Source organism: Chenopodium quinoa, unplaced genomic scaffold, assembly GCF_001683475.1.
Source record: "Chenopodium quinoa cultivar QQ74 unplaced genomic scaffold, ASM168347v1, whole genome shotgun sequence".
Classification (NCBI taxonomy): Eukaryota; Viridiplantae; Streptophyta; class Magnoliopsida; order Caryophyllales; family Amaranthaceae; genus Chenopodium; species Chenopodium quinoa.
In genome coordinates this window covers 1,619,842-1,645,146 of record NW_018742815.1, presented here as the reverse complement: position 1 = coordinate 1,645,146, position 25,305 = coordinate 1,619,842, and the positions used below count along the sequence as shown (strand labels likewise).

Below are 25,305 nucleotides of genomic sequence, written 5' to 3'. Positions count from 1 at the left end.
ATGTTTGTTTCTAAATTGTTCATTTCTAAATTTATGTGTATACATTTACTGACATATTAATTGTTCATTTCTAAATTCCATTTTGTACAAATAGAAAACATATACTTTATTCATCTGTGTAGTAAAATGAACATTTACAAAACACTATATTGTCAAAATTCATATTATGTTATATATATCCATATATGTGTATACAAATGTTCATTGCTACAACTATATTGATCATTTATATGAACTATTCTGTACATTTGTCTAACATAGAAACATCATGTCAATTTTTATGATTTACAATATTAATTTACATTGTAGTGATGTACCATTTAAAGTGATACACTTGATGCAATTTGACAATGGAATGTTCAATCCTTATCCTATAATTCATGAGAGAAAAGAATGTTCTGAAATAGACAACAAATTGGATAGAAATGAAGTTATAAAAAAGTGGGAACCCTATTTATTAGGAGACAACCTACATCCCAAGTAAGTTGATATACTTACAAATATTCATATATGTAATATTTAATGTACAATCATTTACTTCAATACTTAATCTCATAATTGAAATAATTTGTAAAATTTTAGTGAACCAAAAAAGTTGAAAGTGAAATTTATAATGTCAAGATCAAGGCCAGAGAAAAATCAATCAATAAGGTATAAATACTTAATAAAAATTCAATAATTAATTTTTATACAGTTACATAATCATACTTTTATGTATTAACATTCGAAAAATTTCAGTGAACAAGAGAAGGAAACTTCAAAAATAGATGATGCATCAACAAATCAAGGGTATATTCTACCTCAATGTGTTTAATGTTCATTTATTTCTTAGTTGTCATACATAATCTAATGATTTGCATTCTCAGAAAAAAAAAAAACAACTGAAGAGGAAGCAAAAACTGATCACCTACAACAAGAAAAGGCTGGATCAGAATTAGTGAATACAAGGTATTTGATTCCCATAATGTTCATTTTCATATTACTTAATAAACATTTTTAATTATTTGAAATTAATTGATTTTCAGAAATCAATCACCTAAGAAAGACACAAGAGAGGTTGAACAACTACAACCAAAAAAGGATGCAGCAGGGTATTTTCAGAAATCAACTAATGTTCATTTTCATATTAGTTGATAAACATTTTTAATCATTTTCAATTTTTAATTTTCAGAAATCAATCAACTGAAGATAAGCCTCCAAAAGAGGCTACAGAAAAGGATCAGCCTACACAACAAGTGAAGGCTATAGCAGAGGATGAGCCTCCAGCAGAGGAAGAGCCTCCAAAAGAGGATGAGCCTCCAGCAGCAGTTGAAGAAACACATTCATACATAATGCAAAAGTATGAACATATATAACTTATTAAATGTTTCTATTCCACATTTACAAATTATTGATCATAAATTATCTGATGCCAGGAAAAAATTAAAAGTGTCAACTCAAGGAATACTAAAAAAACTGACAAAAAACTGGAAAACTGCTCCTGTTAGCAAGGTCATTGCTGCTAAAAAGGCCCCTGCTACAACTGTTGATACTGCTGGAAAAGCCACTGCTGCTGAAATGGCCCCAGCTACAACTACTGAAAAGTCCTCTGCTGCAGAAAAATCCCATGCAGCAAGTTCTGCAAATGCACAACAGAAGGCCCCTGCTGAAATTAAAAAAATCCTATTAGGTAATGTACATAATTGTTAAGTTAAATATTAAATTTTTTTAATCAATAACACTTATACTGAAAATGTTCATTTACCAATTTGTAAATGATCTAAATGTATAGGTGGTGAAGAAATTGAGATTGAGGATGAAACAGAAGAAGAATTGGAAAGACAAGAAGAATTGCAAAGGGATGAGGAGTTGACAAGAATATTGAGAGGTATAAAACCTGTTGAAGAGTTAAATTTGTCTCAAAAGAGTGAAGAATCTTCACAAAATTCAAAGCAACCAAGAAGGAAAATGGTTGCAAGGAAAAATCAAAAGAAAAAATAATTGGAAGAAAATTAGAAAAAACAGGAAGATGAACAATCACCAGCAAAAAGAACAAGAAGTAAATCACGAGGTAAATAAAATGTACAATTTCTAATATAACAATGATCATATTAAATAAAATATTACAACTATATTAATATTTATATAACAATGTTTATTTGCAGATGTTAAGTTGCCTGGCATATCAGCTATAGCAACAGCTGCTGCAACAATTGCTGAAAACCTACCAGCAGCAACAACACCCAAAAAACCTGGGCGTCCAAGGGCTGCAACTGCAGTTGCAAAGAAACCTGCTGAGAAAACAGGGCGTACAAGGGCTGCAGTTATTGGGAAAGCAGGCCAAAAAGGTGAAAGAACATATCTAAAACAATAAATGTTCAATTACAATCTTACACTTTTAAAATGTTTATTTTACTTAATGTAATTGATCAAATAATTAGGTGGTCAGAAAAGACCTGCTGCATCAGCCAAAGGTCCTGCAAAAAAAAGAAAAGTCATAGATCAAGTGCCTTATGATGAACCATCAGAGGATGAAGAACAAGAAGAAGTCCCTGCAACAAGTTCTGCTCCTGCAGAAAAGAAAATTCTTAAAAAAGTAGAACAAAAAGGTAATGTACATATTAATAAAGTTAAATGTTCAAATACAAACTAGCAATTTACACTTTCATATATATATGTTCATTTTACATATTATAATTGATCAAATGTTTAGGTGGCCAGAAGAGGCCTTCTGCATCAGCTAAAGGCCCTTTGAAGAAAACAAAAATCATTGAAGAACAATCAAAGGAGGAAAATGAAGAAGATGATAAAAGTAATACTGATAGTGGATCAGACAGTGAGGATCCAGCTTTTGATGCTGAAAAAGAAGAAGATGAAGAAAGTGAGGAGGTGGAAGTAGTTCAAGAAAAGAAAACAACATTGAAAAAACCAAAAGCTGAAGAAAAAAGAATGGTTCTATATGAGAGGGAACCAATAAAAAAGATTGTGAAGAGGAAAACTAAATTTTCAGTGGCTAAAAAAAAAGAAGAGGAGGAAGAAAAGAATGAAGAGGAAGTTGGAAGTTCGACAAGAGGAGGCCATGTCAAATTCATGCATTGGGTTAAGAAAATGAGTGATACACAGAAGAAATTAGTGCATGAAATAGGACTGGGGCCGTTGTTGGATATAGAACTTCCTCAGCTTGACAAACAATTCAACCATTGGGTTTTAGATAGCTTTGAAGTCAGTAGTTGTAGTTTTGAGCTGCCTAAAGGTGAGAAAATTGAAATTGAGGTGGAGGATGTGAGAATTGTATATGGTTTGCCAATGGGAGACATTCCCATTGTTGAAGCCAAATCAGACAGAGCAAGTGAAGATTTTGGTGTATTTATAAAAAATTGGAGGTCAAAATGGCAAGGCAAAACACCATCTGTAAACCAAATTATTGCTCAATATACAAGTGATAAATTCAAAAACCAAAGGCCAGCAGAAGAAGATTTTCTCACCAACTTTTTGGTAGTTGCTGTGAATTGTTTGATGAAGTGTATTTCAAACAACCAATGCCATTTCAAGTTTCTGTTTTCTATGATGGACAAAGAAAAAATAAAAAACTTGAATTGGTGTCAGTACGTGTTTGACTCTCTCATCAGTTGCCATGTGACATGGAGAAAGAGTGGAGGAAAAGGATTCTACAATGGACCACTGCAATTTCTGATGGTAAGTTTACAACACACAATAGTAAATTATAAAATGTTCATTTTAGTAACAATGAATGTTCATTAACAAAATGTTAAATATCGATTTCGTCTAAAATTTTAATCTTTTATATTAATTGTTCATTTGTATTATATTATATGTTCATTTATAGTAATGGGTTTTGGTGCAGTTGTTCTACTTTGACAGAGTTCAAAGATTGAACAAAAAACAACCAAGAACAATTCCAATAATTTCTTGTTGGAAAAGGGATATGTCACTTGAAAGGATAAAAACAGAAAATGATTTGAACTATGGATATGGAAAAGTCCTTCCAAGAATAGAAGAAAAGCCTGAAGACAATCCTAAGGTACAAAATGATCATTTATAAATTATGAAATGTTCAATATCAAAACACATAATGTCTTATATGATTTTTTTTATATGTTCTATAAATGACAGGTCTTTATGAATGAATTTGCATCAATGGTACAAGAAGTTGGTGCATCTTTGGCAAGACTTTCTACCAAATTGGTTAAGGCAAAAGAGCTCTTCCCTGGGAATCAGTTGGTCAAGAAGGTAGATGAAGTGTTGGGAAAGATGGCAAGAGAACCATCAATTCTCAGCCAAGATGAAAAAATATTTGGATCAGAGAATTTTTTGAATGCCATAGCTCAAATTGAGAAGGAACTGATGGAGGCAAGTGAAGCAGAAAAAAAGAAAATAGGAAATGAGAAGGAATATGATATAAGGAAGGCATTCAGTTTGGGTTGCAACTTAACTCCCCCAACTCCAACAACTGGTAAATATGCTTAATTAAAAACTGTCATTAATTTGAATATCCTTACTTAAAGAGTATAATATAATTAAAGAACTAAAATTTAATTTATTTGAACACAGAAGCACAGATTAATGTTGCAGCCACAACTTCAACAACAACTGATGCAAATGTTTCTTCTAAGCCAGAAGAGGGTAAAGCTTTAATATCTATGTACAATTATGAAAAGTATAATGTTCATTTATAAAATAATAAGTTTGTTTAGTCTAAATATTCAAAAAATTATATATTCAGAATAACAAATGTTCGTTTACATTAACAATTTCATATATTTTAAATCAACAAAAAGAGTTGGAGGTTCAAATTCTGAAGAACCACAAGATGGAGGAAATTCAAAAAAAGGTAAAAAGTTCACTTATATAGTATTAAATGAACATTTGTGATTGTAAGATATTCTTCTTTAATGATACTAAGTCTATATATGTGTGAATGCAAATTAATACAAAAAGCATTAAACAAAGGTGAAGGTTCAAAATCTGAAGCATTAGAAGAAAATGTTGAAGGAAATTCAAAGAGTGGTACAATGTTCACATATTACAAATAAATGATCAAATTATTAAGTATAATGTTCATTTCTAGTTATATTAAATTTTTTTCATGTATTTTGTTTGCAGCATCTGATTCAAAAGTTGGTGATCCCAAGACACCAACTGAAAATAGGGAAGCTGCTGGAGATATTTCTACAATCTTGAAATCTCCAGCATGTTCAAGTATGGAAGATATCCTTGATAAATCAAACAAGAAAGGAGGAAGCATGGGGTAAACATGGAAGACCTATCTTGTTAGAAAATATATAATTTTGAATGGACATGTAGAATAAATTTGGTTATAAAGTGTAATTATTTTGGATAGTTTTTGTTTATGAAGTTAGTAATGGATATGTATTATAAAATCAGAAGGGAATACTTTGCTTTAGGGTAGGAATGCACAATTTAAGATATGTAAATTATGTATTTTAATTTAAATGTCTTAGTAATATTTTAAGTGTTTATTGTTCAAAAAAGGAGAATAATGTTTTTTTTATATTAATTACTCTTCATTACTAACCATGATTAATATTTCAGAGAAGACAAGAAGAAACAGATATATGCTTCAAATGTGAAGGAAAGGTAAATGATTATTCCACATATACATGTTTTTTTTCATTAAACTGAATAATCATTTATACTATATTTATATTCAGTGAGACAAAAAAGGATTCAAAAGAAATTGAAACAGAGAAGATTCAAATTTCCAAAAACACAACAGGACAAAGGTAAATGGTCTTTACATGTGTATAGATTTATAATTTTCATTATCAATATACTAAATGATCATTCATAATTCAATATTTATTCAGTGACAGAGAAAGACTTTGGAAAGAAAAAAATCAAGAGAAGCTGAGAAGGCAAAAACTGAGATTGCAAAGGAAAAAGAGATAAGGTATTACTATTTGTTCTTTATATAAATTATTTGTTCATTATTAAAAAAATTCATATTTGTATTAATATATGGTCACATTAACTAGGCCACAAAGGGAAATCCCAAATGTTCCTCTTGCTTTCCGATCTCCATACATGGTCAAGTACAAGGATTTGTTCAAAGATGAAGACACAATGAACAAACTTGTAACAGACTATGCTTATAGTGGAAAAGATCAAAGGTATACATCACTTACTTCATTAAAACTTTAACATTATGTTTGTTGTAAACTCATAAAATTTAAAAAATTGATATTTTGCAGTGAGCTACTATACTATGATGGAGTGAATTCGATCAATAGGGAAGAGATGAAAACTCTTGAAGGGGATACATTAGTAGTTAACAATGTGATCGATTCATGGGCAGTACTTCTGAATCAAAAAAGGTCAAAGAACAAGTTATACTTTTCAACATTTCCACATGTAAGTCTTTATTGAAATTACACATGTATACATTGGTGTACTAAAATGATCAATTCACTTATACTAGATGATCATTATGAATATTAAAATGATCCTTGTGCATTATTTGCAGCAAATTATGTATGCAAATACAGTGTGTCCTGAAGGATCATCAATGGAGCTTAGAATTGCATACTTCAAAGAAAGAATAACAAATGAATTGAGGTTATACAAAATCAAGAGTGCAGTTGGATATCAACAAATATTAATGAACAATATGGAATTATAATATGTTCATTTACATTAATGTGTATATATAATAATATTGTGTACTATGTACAGATTTTTTTTCCAGTGGCCATATATGCACATTTCTATCTTCTATGCATTGATCATATCAATGAGACAATGCATATAATTGACAACAGGAAACTGCCAAAACATCAAACAATTGCAACAAAGTATGAAAACCAACCCCAATTGGTGGTAAGTATATTGTTTAATAGATATATAAATGATCAATTTGTTTATACAAAATGATCAATATTGAAAATTAAAATGATCAATATTAATATGATCCTTTGAATTTTTTTTTTCTGTATATGTTGCAGTTAAAAGGATATGCAGAATATTTGAAAGGGTTGGGGTATGAAGATGCAGATTCTATTGAGAAATATAAGGTGGTTTTGCAAAAAATGAAGTGGAGGAGCAACGAAGATTACACCAACTGTGGAGTTTACATTATGAAACATATGGAAACTTTCACTGCTGACCCCAATAAAGAATGGGTTTGTGACCTAAAACCAAACAATGTAAGTAAATTTCAACAAAACAAAAAAATATACTTCATGATCACTTTATAATACATAATAATCATTTATATCCCATTAATGTTCATGTTTATAATAAATTATTTTCTTGGAACAGGTGAACCAAATCAGAAAGCTCAGAGTACAATACACTGCTGAACTAATGCTGAATGAAGGAAACAGGCAGTCACAGAACAATAGAAGAGCAGCAAGAAGATTTGCACAAGCTTAATACAATATGTTTATATATAGACATATATATGATCATACTTGCTTTCAGTATTTGTATGGACATAAGTTTTTGTCGTTGTTCAAGTAAAGACAAAATTTATTATATTTTTAATATTTACAAATAGTAAAGTGTTACATTATAATTGCCAGTTTTAAATCATCTAATATAATTATTCCAATTTAATAATGGTTCTTACTATTTAAAATAGTATATGATCACTTCCAAAAGCAAAAATAATCATTTATAGAACATTTAAGAATAGTTTGAAAAAAAAATTCAAATTACTTAATAAATCAAAATATAAAAAACTTAAAGCACTTGAATCTCTATAAAGTTGAGACAACTAAAAATGTTGATAGTTAAACACCAAAACATAATTGCATATTGATTTACTCTCTTATTTACCATTTGTAGCCAATCTCTTAGCCACACTAGTATCAAAAAACGCTAATAACCTATCATATTTGGTTGAAATCTGTGGAGAACCTCCTTGAGTACTTCTTGAAACAGTAGGAGATCCTTGAAAATTCATTGAAACACTAGGAGAAAGTAGAACATTCCTTGAAACACTAGGAGAAACTTGCACATTCCTTGAATTTCCTTGAGTACTTCTTGGAACATTAGGAACATCATGCACATTTCTTGAAATACTAGAATCAACTTGAACATACCGAAAACAGCCTTGAGTACTTCTTGGAACATTAGAAGGAGCTTGAACTTTCTTCGGAACACTAGAACGAACTTGAACATTTCTTGGAGCTTTTGGAGGATTTTGAACAATGCTAGAAACTTTAGAAGGAGCTTGAGCATTGATTTGAGCATGCACAACTGTGGGAAATGGTACATTTCTTGGTTTCTTTGGTGGCAATTGAGAACTTGTTGGAAAATTATCAACATCATGAGCAATTGCAGCTGTTTTACCCTAATGATCAAAATTAAAATAATTAATGATCAAATTCAAAATTCATAATGACCTTATACAAAATTAAAAGGTAGATGATTAATATTTCACCTTAACAATAGAAAATATGTCTGGATCAACAGTAACGTTTGATTGCATAGAGCTATATCCATATTCCTATAATAAAATGAAAATTATAAAAACATTATAATCACAACTTAAACTACTAAAATGAACAACTACAATTACATACATAATCATTTACATAATACCTGTTCAAAGTCATTTGAAACACTATCATCTGAAGGGATATTTTCTACAATGGCAGTTTTTTTATTACAAACCTTGAAAAAAAATTAAAAGTAAAAATGTTTTATATTCTAAAGAATTTGATAAAAACAGATAAAATAAAAAAGAAAATAAGTTTTTACCTGAGCACTTGGATCTTCAATCACAATTAACTCATTAGGATCAGCCAAAGAATTAGCATAAGATATAGGACACCCATTCTCGTCCAATTCCTAAGGCAAAACAAAAATGTTCAATTCTTGAACATAAATGATCAATAACAAAAACATAAATGTGCATTATTACCTGAACTACTGCTTGACCTTTAGATCTTTTATAAGGAGTGTATACTGACTTTTTCTTCAACCACTGACCCCTGGCTTTGTTATAAGCCTTCTCTAAATTACTCTTAGGCCTATAATTCCTCTCTCCAATAGGTCTTGATTTTGCCGGATTCTTAACTTCATGATCAACAATTTCAATACCTTCAACTGGTTCATTAAAATCAATAGTACCAGTAACACTCTCAGTCTTTTCTTTTAAAAGATTGAAATAACATTCAACCTCTGCTCTAGCATTCAAAGAGTGTTGACAACTTGTTACCAACTTAACAAATTTCCTTAGTGTTTGTGTCCTCCAAACACTTGTAGATACTACATTGGTTTTCATTGTAGGTTCATCAAGGCCATGACTACACATAACAACCTTAGCCCACCTCTTACATATATAGTCATCTGGAATCTTATGAACACAATTCATATGATAAATTCGAAGAGCATGACAACAAAACAAACCCATTTCACTAAACAACATGCATGTACAACATATTGCATGTGTTTCTTTATTAAAAACAACCTCGTGCTTGATCATATCCTTCCCAGGTCTCCACAAATGATAATAATATTCAGGAAAATTCACACCAGCATCCTTATGATCACAAGCAGTACCCTTAATGAACTCTTCCTCAAAAAGCACATGAGCTTGAATAGTATACAATGATCTAGCATGAACAAGAATCCCAATGTATGCAAAGGCCAAATGACGATTACCTCTGATTGTATTATAATCTCTCCTTTTTTCTTTGCTTCTCCACTTGAACCACATCGAGAAACACTTGATAGAAATCACATAGACCTTGTGTCTTGTTAAGCCTTTGAGAAACTGATTTGTTAGTTGTCTCACTACGTTGAGATGAAAGCACACCTCCTGACCAAAATTTCTTTGAAAAAGCTGGACACCACATCTCTTTGATTTTATACAAATCATTCAACCAATCAACATTTGCACAGTCATATTTCAACAACATTCTGTAAATGAAACATGATCATTAAGCATAACAGTTATGATCATTATAAATAAACATTTATAAAAAACTAAATGTTCATTTCTGTAAAAATTATTTAAGAAGCTAAACAAGTATAAAGCAGAAGTACCTTTTCCAATAATGCTCAAATTCTGGTGGAGTTTCACAATACTTCAGTAAATAACCAAATAAATCAGTGAAACCATCCAAAGCTCTCAACGCCCCAATATGTTTCTTAGAATTTTGTTCAATATGCCACACACATAATCTATGATGAACACCTTTGGGGAAAATATTTCTTATCCCAGCTGCAATTGCTTGAGCTTGATCAGTCATAATAGTAATAGGACTTCTCCTTCCCATAGAAGTTAGAAAAGTATCAAATAACCACTCAAATGATTCTGTTCTTTCATTAAGTATAAATCCCATGCCAAACATCACATTATTTGCATGATGATTCATACCCACAAATGGAGCACAAATCATACCATATTTGTTAGTCCTATAAGTAGTATCAAAAACTAACAAATCACCAAAGTAATGATAATCTCTCATCATCCTTCCATCTCTCCAAAAGAAATTAACCAATGCACCATTTTCATCTTGTTCAAAATCATAATAGAAATCTGCTTCATCAATTTGTCTCTTAGCAAAAAATTTGATTAGTTGATTGCTGTCACCTCCCCCAAGTTTAGCTGTCTTTTCAACAGAAATAGCATTATAAGCATCAGGAGCTGTAAAACAAAGGTTAGGAGACCCTCCAACCTCCTTCTTCAAAGGTCTCAAAGAATCAGAAACTTTAACTCCACTCAATCTAAGTGTAGAAATGAAATTAATATGTTCCTTAGAAATATCCCTTTGAGACCTTATTAAATGTCTCTTGTCAACAGGAATCATTTCATGATTATGAACCATCTCATGTCTTGTACATGTATATACACCTGAACGGTCAATACTAAACTGCACAAAAGCTAAGCAACCAGTCGTTATGTTAAGTCTCTCATACAGCCTATTATTTCTGCACTTATCATCTTTAAAACCCTCATTTGTACAAACAAATCTTTTCATAGAGAATGAATCATCTCTTCGCCTCTTACTTTTTCCAATTCTAATTCCAAAGCCCTTTCTAAATGCATATTCATTAAACATTTCATAAGCCACATCTTCAGAAGGAAATTGTTTCCCATAAAATTCAGAACTAGCTGCTTCCTCGAATAAAATAGCATTCTTTTTTTCCACTGCAATATTAAAATGTAACAAATGAACACAAATAATAGCAATAATGTACAATAACCACATGTAAACTGTTAATGATCATTTATCATTACATAAATGAACATATATCAAAATGATAATAAAACATATAAATGAACATTTATGATTACACAGATAAATGTAAATTACAGTAATTACACCTATGTTAACGTAAATGTACATATAATCTAACATACATGAGCATTAATTGAATGTCAAATTTTATAAAACTATAGACAATCATTAAAATGCAGAAAACTGGAAAAAACATCAATCGAATAACAACATTACAAAGAAAAACAATAAAATCACAACAATACATCACAAACTATAAATTAAAAATATCATAAATAAAAATGAAATCAAAAATTATAATCGACCATAATTTTGGTCTTAATTCATACAATAAGCAATAACAATTAGCTAAACAATAAAATCAAAAATTATAATTGAGCATTATATAAACTATAGTTCATACAATTAGCAAAACTATGAAATCAAAAATCAAAATCGAACTATTACACGCGAAAAACAGAGCATAATCAAAATCGAATGATTGAGGAAAAAATTACTCACATTGTTTCGAAAACGAGTCGACTAAACCAACTCCAACAGGAAAAATAGAATCACAATCACGATCAAAAGCAATTAAGCTAGAATCACTGTCACGATCAAACGCAATTGAGCTAGAAATTTCCATGGAAGAAGAGAGAAAAATTGGGGGAAAAATAAAAAATGCAGGAGAGAGAAAATGAAATAAGTAAAATATGAGATAAATAAAATGGAAATTAGGTTAAGAAAATCATTATATAGTTGCTTGAATAGAAAGTTAACAAAAATGAAAAAGATGAAGAAAAAAAAATGGCAGAATGGTTCAATATAAAACGACGTAGTAGCATGGGGGTGTAGGAGAAGCTGGCTACCCTAGAGTCTAGGCAAAAATTTGTAAACAAGATTTCATATAGGCCCATTTGAACAACTGCAACTGGGCCGACATTTCTTGAGGTCTCAGTGCATTAAAAAATATTTGAGTAAAACATATCGCATTCAATTGTTCATACAATACTGTTTTACAATGAACCGAAATTGAGATTTTGCAATGGAAATGCATAAATATTACAACACAGTAAGAACACTGACAATTCGTATATGTGTCTTACATATCGGCTGACGATCTCTTTGAAATTCCATAACTGTTATTTCATCTACGGTTGTTTAAGGATATGGTTGTTATTGAGTACCTTCACACTCCATCCAAGCTTGATTGAAATGGACCCTAATATTCCAACATTCAGCATGCCACGCAATTCACCTAGCTGTGACAACAATGATTTTGATGACAAATTATGAAATGTGTAAGTAGAAAAACTAACAAAAAATACACGAACTGCTTCAAGATTAAGTTATATTACCAAACTGTTTATTGCCTTCCAAGTCAAACATGGCATCCCTGATTGAAGGACAATTATCTGACACATTTGCAGTGAAATAAACAGGGCAGAGCAATAGCTGCTTGGCGTTTTCCGAGTGAAGGTCGTGAATTGCAAAGGAAAAGACCATTGCGGTTTTGAGTTGTTTAAAAAAATAGTAATAACTTGCACACCGGTAACAATGGTGAAACAGATGGCCTAAAAAATTGAGAGTTTGAACCATTATTGCACCTCCAAGGGTTTGCAGAAAACTTCATCGTTCCATTTATATCATTACGAACAAATGGTTTTCTATCCTTTCTCGCTGTCCTCCACTTTTTCAAAGTTGTCGTACGCCTACTCCCAAATTCCTCTACAACCTGTATACCAAATTAAATTCAAATCAAATCGTATAAAGCCATTTGCCACTACATAAGTACATGGTCTTGAGATATACCTTGGCAATGTCAACTGGGCCATTACTATCCCTAGCCATATCAGGGTGCTGCTCACCATACGCAACGTCTAACATCTGCATCATTGTCCAAGTATTAGATGATGAGATTATTAAACTCAAAAATCATTTATCACATATTAAAAGGTCCTTACCCCAAGGTGTCCAAAATCTCCAGTAGCTGTAATTTTGTCTTCCTTAGCAGCACCTCTAATGTGCTGCATATTCCAAACCTTAATACGGGGAAAACTTCCCCATGACACCAGATCTCTATTTAGCCTGTCCAAGTAGAAAATCTATAGTAGACGTAAGTTACAGAGTAATTAAGTAAATCATCATCAAACCAAACAACAAAATGTCAATAATTACCACTAAGAAAATGGTACAACCACCACAACCCTTTGCAAAGCCAGATGCATAAAACGCCCTAGCAAAACTCACGACACTCTGCATCAATCTACCCAGCACAAGTTCACACCAATCAAAATTCTGACAATCTGAAGCACAGGTCAAGGCGGGAACAAGGTCAGCAGCTAATCGTGGCGACTGAGTAGGACATAGAAGCATTTGCAATACTATCAATAGAAACAGGGTCTTAAACTCTTCTTTGTCATGTGCCTCCCAATAACCCTCCAACCTATCCATCATGCTAGAATTGATAGGAATCCCTGTAGACGTATACGTGCGGCCAAGAAAGTTTCTTGATTTACCCTCCCATGTTTTGCCATACTTTCCCAAGATCTCATAGGTCTTTGCACGCATTTTTGTGCTCAATGATTTCTTGGTGGGCACAGGAAGTCCTCCATTCGGAATTCCAAGAACCCAATGGACTTGGTTGTTTGAAAATTTGAACTCTTTTCCATCACTGCCTATCAATTTTCGACTTATTGGATCAATGCGGCTCAATGGCCAATACCTAAGTTTCCTCGGAAGTGCAAATCAGACGGTAAATGAAGAAGGCCTCCAAATCCCATCTCCTTCACCCATTTAGTTGTCCTCTCATCAAATGTTTGACAGATCCTTGTAAAAGATTCAATCCGACACGTCAAATTAGGCGGCTTTCATGAACAGGGGAGTCAAATCTTAGTAGAGGAGAATCAAAACGTTGTTACTCTACCATCAAACAATTATACACGTCTTACCCGAGAGCTTCTCCTCTCATGTTCCTTCAACACAAGCCTCTGGGCCTTCACTTTACCACCAACAGTCATACAATTATCCTATTAAACAGGACAACAAATGAGTATCCAATTACACAAACACACAATATTATCAAGCCCACTTTACAATATTAAAGTTACCTTGAAAATTGCAGGAACAACCTGTTTTTTCTTAAGCCTGTATTGAGAATTGCCACCATCATCCTACATAAATCATGTATTATCAAAACACTTATTTTACATTTTTTTAAACATTTACCTTTATCAAAAAACTTTGCTTCCAACTCACCGTATCCAAATCAGATACATAATTACATGGATTTCGGTCGCGCTTACTCCCCATAATAAAATCAATCTGCAGGTCAGCCAACTAATATTAATCCAATCACTGATTTTTGATGAAATTCTTCTAAAATGATTGATAGAATGGCACATGGCAATGATAAATATATGAAAAAAATGATACACAATTCCATGATTGATATTTCTTACAGTACACATAATATTTATCAATCATAAATATTAATAATTGTAACAAACGAACAGATTAGCTACGGTTTTGTATGATTTTAAAATAATAATAGAACGCGGCAATACGAGTGACTATTATTCCTTACAGTTGACAAATAACCTATTTCTGATATACCAAATTGGAGGAATGGAGGAATTGGTTATTGAATGGCAATATGAATGAGTAATTAAAACAAATATGAACGAGGAATTATTGATTGTATGGCAATTTGTAACGCCAAACATGAACATGAATAATTAAAACAAACCCTAAAACAAAAGTATAAAAATTAATTAATCTGCATTCCAACAAACATCCGCACAAGCAGTAATGTTACCTGTCAAATTAAGAACTGTTTGGGCCACCGCCGTATTCGTATACGCTTATCGCGCCACCGCCACCGCTATTCGCGCTACAACCGTCTTCACCGTCTTCGTAATAGTAAATCGCCTATCAGGGACAACGCTGAAACCGTAAACGCTAAGCCTACTTGCCCGATACCAACGTCTTAACCCCTTAATATGAAACCCCCCTCTTCATCACCACCTTCTTCAAAATCGCCAGTCTCCTTCGCCTTCAAAATCGCCACTATCCTTCGAGTTACTAGTTGGTTAACAGTAAAGGTGAGTTTACCCCAGTTACTTTTTGGTTAACAGAAGTTAACTCGAGTCAAGTTATCCAACATAACGGCTGTTAACATATTTCTGCGCACTTGACTTGTATACCCTTACTCAGATACGCGAATTGACGAGAATACCCCCGGATAAACCATTTATGTTTATCGAGGAGATAAACTTGAATTTTCTCATTTATTTTCTTTTTAACCCATTTTGATAAATGCAAATAATTAACATTTAAATGCAACTCTTTTTTAGGCCGAGCAATGCCCCAAGTTACGCCTTTAATTTCATGACTGAAATCTTTATTTATATTTAATTTTAATGAAATGACATATAAGATGGTAATAGCTTAATGGCTAACCCTATACTTTCAAAACTTAAGGTCGTGGGTGAATCTTATACAAACCATATTTTTAAGCTTTTAAGCACGCAAATGAACAGATTGAAGAAATCAAGAAAGTTCCAAGATCGGTACAAAATGAAAGTTTACATGTCTATGATTCACATTAATCATTGACGTATGAATAATTAGTAATCCCAAAATTCTTTGATAAAGTGGACCACAATTTCTACTGAACTATGCTGCTCCTGATGTTCAAGATGAGGTGTCTAATCGTTTCTGAAGCACCTCAACCATTTTATCCACAGGAATTTCTTCCTCAGTCTTGGCCTTCACATCCCTCAATTTCACAATTCCTTCTTTCAGATCACGCACTCCAACCATAACGGCAAAAGGAATCCCTGATGATTCTGCACGCTCAAAGATTTTGAAAACCTTTTTGACAGTTACATATTCTGCTTTTATTTTCGCTAACCACAGTTCATTAACCAATTCAACAGCTAAAATCAAGTCATCTTCAACACTTTTGCCAGGTCGTGACACTACACCCACTAAAACTTGGGTTTCATTAGCGCGTACTACCTGCCATATGCAGTACATCAAATCCGGAAACAGTTGGTATTGAAAATTGTTTTACCAAAAATTATTTCATGAATGCACATTCAACAATAGAATCAAAGCAACAATATATACCAACATATTCCCAGCAAAAGCACAAAAGAGTCAAAAGACCAAAAATACACTACATCTACCCCAATGCTCTTCCCATCTTCTTCATCCACGGAAGGAAACCCTAGCAAAAGAGCTTATATCTGAAGGTTTTTACTAAAGGATAATCTAAACAATATCAAATGGCCAGGAGGCATTCTGGTTCAACTATGCAGTACGCCACTACATCAACACTTTCTTCTTCTTTTTTTTTTTTTTTTTTTTTTTTTTGGTGGGGGGGGGGGGGGGGCAAATTACATCAACACTACTGCATAGTGGGAAAGATAAAACTCAGTTACAAATAAATTATTAAATTTAACATAACCATAGCTACATGGAATATGGATACTATACGTCCATACCAAAGCCTCCGAGGAAAAGGGCTCTGTTACCAGAGCTGCTTGAAGCAAAAGGGCAAAAAAAGTAAAGAGTACTTTATTTCCATCCTCCCAACTCAACCTCCGTTCCACCCCTAGGGGCTGGCCAAATATAAAAATATTGTAACAGAAGAATGCAAAGCAAAAGGATACATCAATTACCCACATATCATGAATGGCAGCGACAGTTTTACCATTCAGTTCAAAGAATAGCATGAATCAAACAAGTTGAATTTAAGGTATTAATTTCAAATTACCTGGTTTTGATCTTTCTGGTTTTGCTCCATGATTGCAAATACACGTTCTATTCCCAGACTACCACCAACTGAAGGAACCTGCTTTGAACCAAACATCCCAATAAGATTGTCGTAGCGTCCACCAGCAGCAATGGATCCAACCTGGCAGGACAAATGGGTGGTGACTCATATTGATCATTAATCAGGAATGTGGAATAACTTGCCAAATATATATAAAAAAGGATCAAAAACCATAAATTTGAATTACTCTGAAATATGTTATAAATTTTTACTCAATCACACCACAAATCCACGATACAGAGTATATATTTTTTTTGTGGGCTACGGAGGCAGGTGGAAGCTATGTAGTGAGAAACAGCGAGTTACTGTTGCCAATTAGTTATAAACAGAGAAGGCCATAATGACAAAACAATAGGAAAGAAAGTAACTTTTATACTCATCACTATGGATTTCAAGTAAAGACAAATAGACAACACACACATGTAAAATATATAATGAGGAAGGGTTCACAAAATTGAGTAAAATTTTCACCTGTGTGGTTCCTTTAAAGACAGCTTCAAATATCACCCCAGTATAGTAATCAAGACCTCTTGCAAGACTTAAATCGAAAACGATTTTATCTACACACTTCGATTTTTCCAAAAGTTTGAATAACAGTTCCAATTCATCCAATGCAAGGGCTGCTCCTTCATGTTTCAGAAAATCGCTTCCTTCTTGTTTAAGCTTCAATAGTAGCTCCAGAGGAGACCCCTTTTCTTTCACAAAATTACCTATCATATCAGCTGTCTCTTCAAGTAAACCCTTTTCCTCAACCTGCATAAGTTAAAACAGTTCATCAACAACCAAAATATAGCGTCTAGACTCTAGAGGACAAAGCAAATATATATATATAGTGTAATGGAACGGGTTAACGGGGTCAACGGCTCCAAGGACCCAAGTCGGCCACCACTTTTGGTGTATTCCAGGCGCGCAAAACAGGGACAGCAAAGATCAATTGTGGAAGGAAACAATGAGCAACAGGACAAGGCTAATTAAAGGGAAGTGAAGGAAAGAAAACAAGCTCTCTTTAAACATTAGTATTATGGGTTTTCATTTTGGTTAATTAAAATCACATGTATTATCTAAGTCTTGAGTATAAGTATTGTGTTGTAGTATTAGCAGAGATCATCCAGAAAATTAGAGAAAACACATGAGAGACTTGTAGCCTAAAGCTACTGTGAGATTCATAACCTCAAGTTATGCTTATCACCTTGTAATTCGATCATCAATGAATCAATACTCAAGCGTTCAACCTTAATTCTCTGTTTATTACAATTAATTATAATTACAGTAAATTAGTCCACAACATATAGATTTAGGGTCAAATGAGAAGGTTCTTATAATGAGAAGAATGAGAAGGAATCTCATTCGTTCAAATCAAATGATCTAATGGCTCTGATCACATGTCTCATTAATGGCAAAACTGTAAATAATAATAAAAATTCTTTTTCCCAATTTTCTTTCTTTCCCGTGTACTTCTTCCTCTCTTTCTTCCATATTCATCAATCTTCCACATTTTTGTTCAAGAAAAATCCAATCTCTTTCCTCCGTGGTCATCTTTTTCCCCACCTTTTCTCTCTCTCTCTCTCTCTCTTCTTTCTTACTCCCATCTAAAATTCAATCCCTTCCCTCAAACCTTTGAACTTCTGAGTAAATTATTATTTGATAATGCAAGTTGTTGAACAAAAAAAAATAAATACAAGTTGGTAAACTCAGTCGAATCTATAAGCATGTGTTTGATTGACTGACTCAAATTAGCATGATCCTGTTTACGAACCAAACATATCTCAATTGCATAATTTTAAAAATAAACATGCATTATTCTTGTAAAGATTGTGCATTTATATAATGATGGTATGTGCATATTTATTGAGTTAAATGTGCAAGTATTTTGTACTAAAGGGGCATATCTTTTAAATTAAATGTGCATATTGTTCAATAATATACTTCAGACGAATCAATTCATGATCTAAACTAAGGTCAGTGAATCCTTATTATTGGGGTTGCAAGTACGTCTTTCATGACCATAATTTCTTTCTCAATCATCTCTAAATCAAAAGTTAGAACTCTAAATATGTTTTAATTAAGAAGAGAGTTAAAGAGAGTTTGTCTGCGATAAACAACAAGGAAATGAAAGTGAAAAATAAATGTGCATAATTTTTGAGTTAAACGTGCATAATTTTTGAAATTAAATGTGCATAATAATTGTACTAAATGTGCATTTGCACATGTGAAATGTGAATCGTTGGATTTATTTGTACGGTCAAGATTCCTTCTCACCCTTCTCATTATAAGATCCTTCTCATTGGATCTCAACCCTATATATATATATATATATATATTTGGAAATAAAGGAAAAGCACATATTAAGCCATAGGTAATATGCAACAATGATTTTTTTTTTTTAATAACAAATTGTAACGATGACTAAAGACTTTTCAAAACCCTCAGTAAAAGAGAGAGATATAGAGAGAGGAACAAGTCTCACCATCTCCTTTTTCACTTGCTCAAATGACTGTTTGTCCATCTTGTCAATGCTAGAGCAGATTGTTCTAAACTTTTCAGGAGGAACTCCACAAATATCTAACATTCCATCAAGCAACTTGCGATGATTCAACTTTACCTGGAGACATAGTTCAGTAGAGGACACCATTAAGAATCAAATATGTTAGATCAATATAAATTTACTTTTAGAGGTTAACTCAAATTTAACATCGTGTAAAAAAAAAGTCATTTAACAGAGATAAGTATGTTGGATTCATAGATCAAACACAAATGGTTCTGAACAACAGTGATAAACTATTGGAACCTACTTTAAATTTACATACCTCATACTCTCCAATGTTCAATTCGTCAAGAAGCTCAGTCAATATTTTAACCACCTCAAAATCAGGCCCCATCTTCTCAAACTGGCCAGCAATGTCAAAATCACATTGATAAAATTCACGATATCTTCCCTTAGATGGGTTGTCCCTTCTGTAAACTTTTGCTATTTGGTATCTTTTGAATGATGTAAGACTATTCATTGCCACATGTCGAGCGAACGGAACAGTCAAGTCATATCGCAAAGAACAGAGTTCCCCTCCCTGCATCAAATTTGGCACAATAATAACAATCAATCAAACTAATTAAACCATAGTATTGAAAATCAAAACACATAAAACAAAAAACCACAAAAAGAATTACATCTGCAGAGTTTTTAAATCAAAGATTTAACCTTTAGATTTAACTTATGAGGACATACAAAACCTTTTTTAAAGTCATAACTCATGTAAGAAACAAATGAAGAGTGAGGATAAAATGCAAATGGGTAGAGGTCTGGGCTAAACAGAAAAGATTTTCTGATTCGAAAAGGGAAGATTAGCAATTTAGCATTAACATGAGTAGTCATTTTTCAACTACAAACAAAAGAAGTTGAAAAGGTTACGCGCCAATTAGGGTGATGATTATGGTTAAGCATTCCAGAAAATAAAATTTATGCAGTAGAAACTGGTCGTCAAAGAAAGTTATATACTCATTTTTCCATTCAAAGAAACATATATCCAGACAGAGGAGCAAATTATAGGTGCATTACCTGATCAGCCAAATCATAAATCAATTTTGAGTCCTCTCCATACTTTCCCATCAAAGTCTCTCTCAATTCAAAAACAGGAGTATCCAATGCCATAGCACCGTGCCTCTTGAAAACATCTGTTATTATTGAAAAAGCTTTTTCCCTCACAGTCATCTGTTCTTTAGCAAAATCGCGTGTACCCTGGTATACATGGAAGAGCAAAAATTGGATAAAATATTACAAGGCTTTAGATGGCGCCCAAAATAGTACAAGAAGCAAAGAAACATGTCCACATGAGAAGGCATGACAAAAGAATATTTTTCAAAAATAGTACAAAATCAGGCATTATCAAGTAATATCATGAAATACCACAGAAGGCGGTCTTGCATGGACTTTGAAAGTAAAGTCAAACCAAAGCCACAAGAAATTGCAAATTCATGCAAAAAAGCACTAAATAAGAAAAAGGACACGTGCTTTCAAAGTAAAAATATCATTAATCAACACCAGCGGCTAAGAGAGGAACCCAATAAGGCCAATATGAACTATAAACAAGTATCATCCCTCCCTCCCAGGCTCCTCTCATTTTCACCACGTGCCATCATAATTTTATTCTAATACATCAATAACTTCTCTCTTACATTATCCAGTAACATTAACTAAAAAAAAAAAAAAAATCCAACTATGTTGTAGACTCCATTTCTCATGATCCAATGCAAAAAGTTGAATGATAAGAATTGAAAATTGTCATACCATACCATGACACACTTTGTTAGTCATGAGTGGGATGCACTTTCCAATAGACTATGGCTCAGACAACAATTCATGACTCATGATCAACTTGATCATGAATCATGAATAAGGTTGCCCTAAAAAGGACCCCTCTTGTGAGTTCTGATGAAAAACAAGAATGAACTTCAGAATAAATCCATATTTCAAAAGAAACATACCTAATATCAGTTTTATATATATCAATATGTATACATGAATTCAGTTCTAGAAACTTGACCCTTACTTCGTTATAAAAATGGTACTTGACCACAAAATAATCACATCGTACTGTGACTTAAAAATGAAATATTTTAGTCCAACAATTGTCACATCTGATAGAACTGAATGATGAAAGGTATATTGCTTTCACATAAACAAAATCAAGATTGTTAAATATTAGCTGAATTGAATAGGCCTACCAAAAACTAATTGACTACCCTCATCTCCAAACATGATCTAACAAAGTAGCAATGTCCTTGAATTGAAGTAACTCTTTGACATGAGCTTCTGAGTTAACACTAGGAAACCAGTAGAACTCCCAACTATTTGTTTATTATCCACTCGTGGGTCATGACATTGAATCTTTGAATGTCAAACATCAATAGCATAATTTATATACGACACAAATCACTCAATAACTCTAGTTTTTCTCAATATTCATTAACATTTTATTCATCATTAAGAACTTGCTAGCTAAAACTTTGGTATTCAAAAACTTGCTAGCTAAAACTTTGGTATTCAAAAATCTTATTTCATTGGTATTTGAAAGTGACAAAGTAGAAATTTAAAGTGACAGATAATGTACTGTGACAAATTTGGATAAGAGGGAGTCATACTAGTTAGTTTCTAAATTTTATATATTTATTTTTAATAAATTAAATTATTACAAAAAAAAAAAAAAAAAGAGAAAGTTTACACAGCAGTTTAAGCCTTTAAGGGTGTCTTCATTGACAACTTCAATTTTTCCCTCAAAAGCGATGAGTAAAAGACAATAATACATTTTATACTATTAAAACAGGGGAATAACTCAATAGCTTACTCACGTGACTTAGATGTTTTTAGCTTCACTCCTCTCTCTACATGTGGGACTATGATATACTAGAACACGAGTTTAAAATTTTATGTTAAAATTATCCATTTATCCTATAAAGGTTCCATAAAGGACAAGGACAGTGCCACCTACCACCAATCACCAGAACAGGGATGGACTATCAAATGATAACTAAAGTCTTAGTTAAACGATGTATATAATCATCATCGAATTGTAATTACTAATTTACTCTTGTCCTTGGCAAAGGTCAGTGAAGATGGGTGTTCAGCCTAAAGCTATGGTACAATACTAACAGGACATTGTAAATGTTTCAAATATTTGGTCAAGTACATGAAGCTCAATCAGTAGATAGTTCATGCCCAATGGACCAGAATAGATAATAAAAGTTCGTATATTCTAATTATTATTCGTATATCAACTGCATTTGTACCATTGCATGAAGAAGATAGTAAAGCTTATCAAAGAGGCATTATTCAGGAATGAGCTCCAAGACAGCTATAAGTCAAGAACAAGATGGAACATGTCATGAAATCTGTAAATTTTGTATATGAAACGTAACAGCCAATTAGCTCCATGCTGCTAACTAGTTGAATAATTCAATGAATCACACCTGTGCATCGCTTCAAACGTCTACTTAACATATGTAAAAAGATGAACTATCAAAAAGAAATCGGGCAACTTCGTCGATATGCATCAGCCTAATTACCCCAAGCCACCAATTTGCTGGACTTATGCCAGGCGCCATGAAAAGGACAAATTGGGAAATCCCCTAACAGCCAATTAGCTCCATGCTGCTAACTAGTTGAATAATTCAATGAATCACACCTGTGCATCGCTTCAAACGTCTACTTAACATATGTAAAAAGATGAACTATCAAAAAGAAATCAGGCAACTTCATCGATATGCATCAGCCTAATTACCCCAAGCCACCAATTTGCTGGACTTATCCCAGGCGCCATGAAAAGGACAAATTGGGAAATCCCCTTTGATTAATTCACCAATTGGTTGGGAAATGCCTACAGTGCCTTGTCAGATTTTGTTATGGAATGAGAATTGACGTAAGCAAATTGGTAGTATACAGAGCAGGGGTGAGAAAAAAAGGCCTTGAGAGACTAGTTCATACAGCCAATTTCTGTGATTTTGGGGTGATCTAAATATCTAATAGCACCTTTGATATCATAACTTTTATAGTTCCTCTATTCGTTTAATCTCATTCGTTTTCATCATAATTCAGTCCTTAAATTTCATTCGATAACATTGTAATTTTATTTGCTTAAAGCAGGAACAATGATACACAGAAATAAAAGGAAATATGCAACAGACATCAGCCGCATAAAAGATACTAAACAGAATCATAAGACCAACAAAACAATACCTTTGGGATCTTTGGGAGTCTTCTGCTTTCATTGCTTTCTACAATTTCTTTTATCTTCTCTATGAAATCACCGAAGGCAGGAACCTTGGGGTCCAATAATGAGCATAGATTATCAGCGAGTTTTTGCAAGTTGGCCTGAACATCAGCTCCATCCTCTATAACATTCTGCAACCTGTCTCTAACAAGTTCCAGGACGACCAATGTCCCCTTCCCGAACACCTTTTTCTTTTTATCTTTCTTCTTATCTACTTTCGCATCTTCTCCATTAACAGCAGCAACTTCATTCTTGTAAAGCAAATCACTTCCCTCCAACGAAGCAATGGCAGTTATCATCTCCCAAGATACCGCGGTCATTACCAAGCCAAACAATTCATTGACATTGTGCACTAACTTCTCATAATCTTTCTCACAGGCTGCTTTCGAGGCTATCATATAAGCATCTCGCAAATTCTGTTTAGTAGGACACTTCTCATCAATTAGGCTTTTCAAACTTGACTGTAACCCATCACTAACAATGGAACTAACACTCAAATCCACCCTACTCAAACTACTTTCACCCAAATTCCTAAGCACGGATTCTAATGACATCAAAACCGATTCCCAAGCCTCCCCTGTACCACCTACATTACCCTTAGCTACCGAATTCAACTCGGCCCTAGCTATCGAGTGCACAGCCCTCGCAGAGGCCCTCAAACTCCCGTAAACCTTCAGAATACTCGAAACCGCACCAATCTCAACCTTACCAGTCAATTTAGACCCATTAAGCATAACCTTAAGATCACTAGCAACACTAGCTTCATCTTTCACACATTTCCCATCTCCTGAATCAACCAAATTAAAAGCCGATACATTTGCCTTCGACGCCTCACACGACAAAGCCACCACCATCTCCGATACAGGGGACAAACAAGAGGCCCCATAATCCAACAACGCACAGATACCATCTATCACAGATACAGATAAACAAGCATCTAACACACATTTCTCTTCTTCAGTAACATCAATTGACTCAAAAATCAAAGAATTAGATTCAGAATTTAGGGTTTTGCAAATCAAATTGGGGATTTCAATACGAATTAGGGAGCTAGATAGCAATAGCTTGGACAAAAGAACAGTAGCAGAAGCTCTGATTTCTTCAAAAGTTAGAAATTTGGGAAATTCGATTTGATACTTGATTGAAGGAGAAGCGGTATTATTCTTCGAAGAAGATGATGATAATCTCTCGAAAATGGAGGAATCTATACGTACCTGAGAGAGCTTATTTGATATCAGAAAAACTGAGGAAGATGAGAGAGATGAAGCTTTTCCACCAAGTGTAATGGCCGCCATTTGAGGTTTGTCAGCCTAATTGATGGAAGGAAGCGTCGCAAAGGGCATCAATTTGGCAAATTTTAGAGGAGAGAGAAAGTAAGGTTTTAGGGGTTTTCTACTGCGACGTCTGTGAGTAGTGAAGCAAAGGAAGCGTCGGGATAGTGGAAAGAAATCAAAGAATGTCGCAAAGGGCATCAATTTGGCAAATTTTATGGGTGGGCATTTGCTTTTGG

At 33.2% G+C, this 25,305-nt stretch overlaps 5 protein-coding genes across 6 annotated transcripts; 2 read left to right on the top strand and 3 right to left on the bottom strand.

The window, feature by feature from the left end:
* Nucleotides 1-1,795: 1,795 nt before the first annotated feature.
* On the top strand, nucleotides 1,796-3,858 carry LOC110725394. The gene is made up of 6 exons (XM_021904878.1): nucleotides 1,796-1,847; nucleotides 2,145-2,327; nucleotides 2,421-2,588; nucleotides 2,813-3,474; nucleotides 3,609-3,675; nucleotides 3,827-3,858. Exons 1-6 carry the CDS (start codon nucleotides 1,796-1,798, stop codon nucleotides 3,856-3,858), a joined length of 1,164 nt encoding a protein of 387 aa, XP_021760570.1.
* An 11-nt stretch (nucleotides 3,859-3,869) lies between these two features.
* Nucleotides 3,870-4,689, top strand: LOC110725460. The gene is made up of 3 exons (XM_021904934.1): nucleotides 3,870-4,021; nucleotides 4,114-4,453; nucleotides 4,552-4,689. Exons 1-3 carry the CDS (start codon nucleotides 3,926-3,928, stop codon nucleotides 4,674-4,676), a joined length of 561 nt encoding a protein of 186 aa, XP_021760626.1. The 5' UTR covers nucleotides 3,870-3,925; the 3' UTR covers nucleotides 4,677-4,689.
* A 2,962-nt stretch (nucleotides 4,690-7,651) lies between these two features.
* Nucleotides 7,652-9,666, bottom strand: LOC110725669. Its single transcript, XM_021905141.1, has 5 exons — nucleotides 8,888-9,666; nucleotides 8,725-8,814; nucleotides 8,566-8,637; nucleotides 8,405-8,470; nucleotides 7,652-8,314 (listed from the first exon to the last, which is right to left on the bottom strand). The coding sequence occupies exons 1-5, from the start codon at nucleotides 9,449-9,451 to the stop codon at nucleotides 7,790-7,792; spliced, it is 1,317 nt and encodes a 438-aa protein (XP_021760833.1). The 5' UTR covers nucleotides 9,452-9,666; the 3' UTR covers nucleotides 7,652-7,789.
* Nucleotides 9,620-15,328, bottom strand: LOC110725667 (protein FAR1-RELATED SEQUENCE 5-like). Of its 2 annotated transcripts, XR_002512203.1 has the most exons (8): nucleotides 15,010-15,328; nucleotides 14,451-14,516; nucleotides 14,303-14,365; nucleotides 13,371-14,221; nucleotides 13,157-13,297; nucleotides 13,005-13,079; nucleotides 12,551-12,927; nucleotides 12,109-12,454 (listed from the first exon to the last, which is right to left on the bottom strand). XR_002512203.1 is itself a non-coding variant. In XM_021905140.1 (4 exons), the coding sequence occupies exons 2-4, from the start codon at nucleotides 12,327-12,329 to the stop codon at nucleotides 9,642-9,644; spliced, it is 1,386 nt and encodes a 461-aa protein (XP_021760832.1). In that variant the 5' UTR covers nucleotides 12,330-12,454; nucleotides 12,551-12,704; the 3' UTR covers nucleotides 9,620-9,641. The 2 variants fall into 2 exon arrangements, 1 of the variants encoding a protein (XP_021760832.1); XM_021905140.1 differs by lacking the exons at nucleotides 13,005-13,079; nucleotides 13,157-13,297; nucleotides 13,371-14,221; ... (1 more) ...; nucleotides 14,451-14,516; nucleotides 15,010-15,328 and adding exons at nucleotides 9,620-9,888; nucleotides 10,015-11,122 and having other exon boundaries at nucleotides 12,299-12,454; nucleotides 12,551-12,704.
* A 298-nt stretch (nucleotides 15,329-15,626) lies between these two features.
* LOC110725666 (histidine--tRNA ligase, cytoplasmic-like) lies at nucleotides 15,627-25,305 on the bottom strand. Its single transcript, XM_021905139.1, has 7 exons — nucleotides 23,762-25,305; nucleotides 20,588-20,767; nucleotides 19,842-20,099; nucleotides 19,502-19,636; nucleotides 17,506-17,787; nucleotides 16,975-17,115; nucleotides 15,627-16,214 (listed from the first exon to the last, which is right to left on the bottom strand). The coding sequence occupies exons 1-7, from the start codon at nucleotides 25,088-25,090 to the stop codon at nucleotides 15,888-15,890; spliced, it is 2,652 nt and encodes an 883-aa protein (XP_021760831.1). The 5' UTR covers nucleotides 25,091-25,305; the 3' UTR covers nucleotides 15,627-15,887.

What these genes read in the sequence shown, in the direction of transcription:
- LOC110725394 (XM_021904878.1), top strand. Translation starts at nt 1,796, where the DNA reads ATGAAACAGAAGAAGAATTGGAAAGACAAGAAGAATTGCAAAGGGATG. An exon ending in GAATTGCAAAGGGATGAGGA is followed by an intron (nt 1,848 to 2,144) that starts GTTGACAAGAAT and finishes GTTTATTTGCAG; the next exon opens with ATGTTAAGTTGCCTGGCATA. An exon ending in GACCACTGCAATTTCTGATG is followed by an intron (nt 3,676 to 3,826) that starts GTAAGTTTACAA and finishes GTTCATTTATAG; the next exon opens with TAATGGGTTTTGGTGCAGTT.
- LOC110725460 (XM_021904934.1), top strand. Translation starts at nt 3,926, where the DNA reads ATGTCACTTGAAAGGATAAAAACAGAAAATGATTTGAACTATGGATAT. An exon ending in AGCCTGAAGACAATCCTAAG is followed by an intron (nt 4,022 to 4,113) that starts GTACAAAATGAT and finishes TATAAATGACAG; the next exon opens with GTCTTTATGAATGAATTTGC. An exon ending in TCCCCCAACTCCAACAACTG is followed by an intron (nt 4,454 to 4,551) that starts GTAAATATGCTT and finishes ATTTGAACACAG; the next exon opens with AAGCACAGATTAATGTTGCA.
- LOC110725669 (XM_021905141.1), bottom strand. Translation starts at nt 9,451, where the DNA reads ATGATCAAGCACGAGGTTGTTTTTAATAAAGAAACACATGCAATATGT. An exon ending in TTTCAAATGACTTTGAACAG is followed by an intron (nt 8,471 to 8,565) that starts GTATTATGTAAA and finishes ATTTTATTATAG; the next exon opens with GAATATGGATATAGCTCTAT. An exon ending in ACATATTTTCTATTGTTAAG is followed by an intron (nt 8,315 to 8,404) that starts GTGAAATATTAA and finishes TTTGATCATTAG; the next exon opens with GGTAAAACAGCTGCAATTGC.
- LOC110725667 (XM_021905140.1), bottom strand. Translation starts at nt 12,329, where the DNA reads ATGGAATTTCAAAGAGATCGTCAGCCGATAT. An exon ending in AAGAGATCGTCAGCCGATAT is followed by an intron (nt 11,123 to 12,298) that starts GTAAGACACATA and finishes TTAATATTGCAG; the next exon opens with TGGAAAAAAAGAATGCTATT. An exon ending in TTTGAGCATTATTGGAAAAG is followed by an intron (nt 9,889 to 10,014) that starts GTACTTCTGCTT and finishes TTTCATTTACAG; the next exon opens with AATGTTGTTGAAATATGACT.
- LOC110725666 (XM_021905139.1), bottom strand. Translation starts at nt 25,090, where the DNA reads ATGGCGGCCATTACACTTGGTGGAAAAGCTTCATCTCTCTCATCTTCC. An exon ending in TTTATGATTTGGCTGATCAG is followed by an intron (nt 20,100 to 20,587) that starts GTAATGCACCTA and finishes AATTTGATGCAG; the next exon opens with GGAGGGGAACTCTGTTCTTT. An exon ending in TGAACATTGGAGAGTATGAG is followed by an intron (nt 19,637 to 19,841) that starts GTATGTAAATTT and finishes CTATGTCTCCAG; the next exon opens with GTAAAGTTGAATCATCGCAA.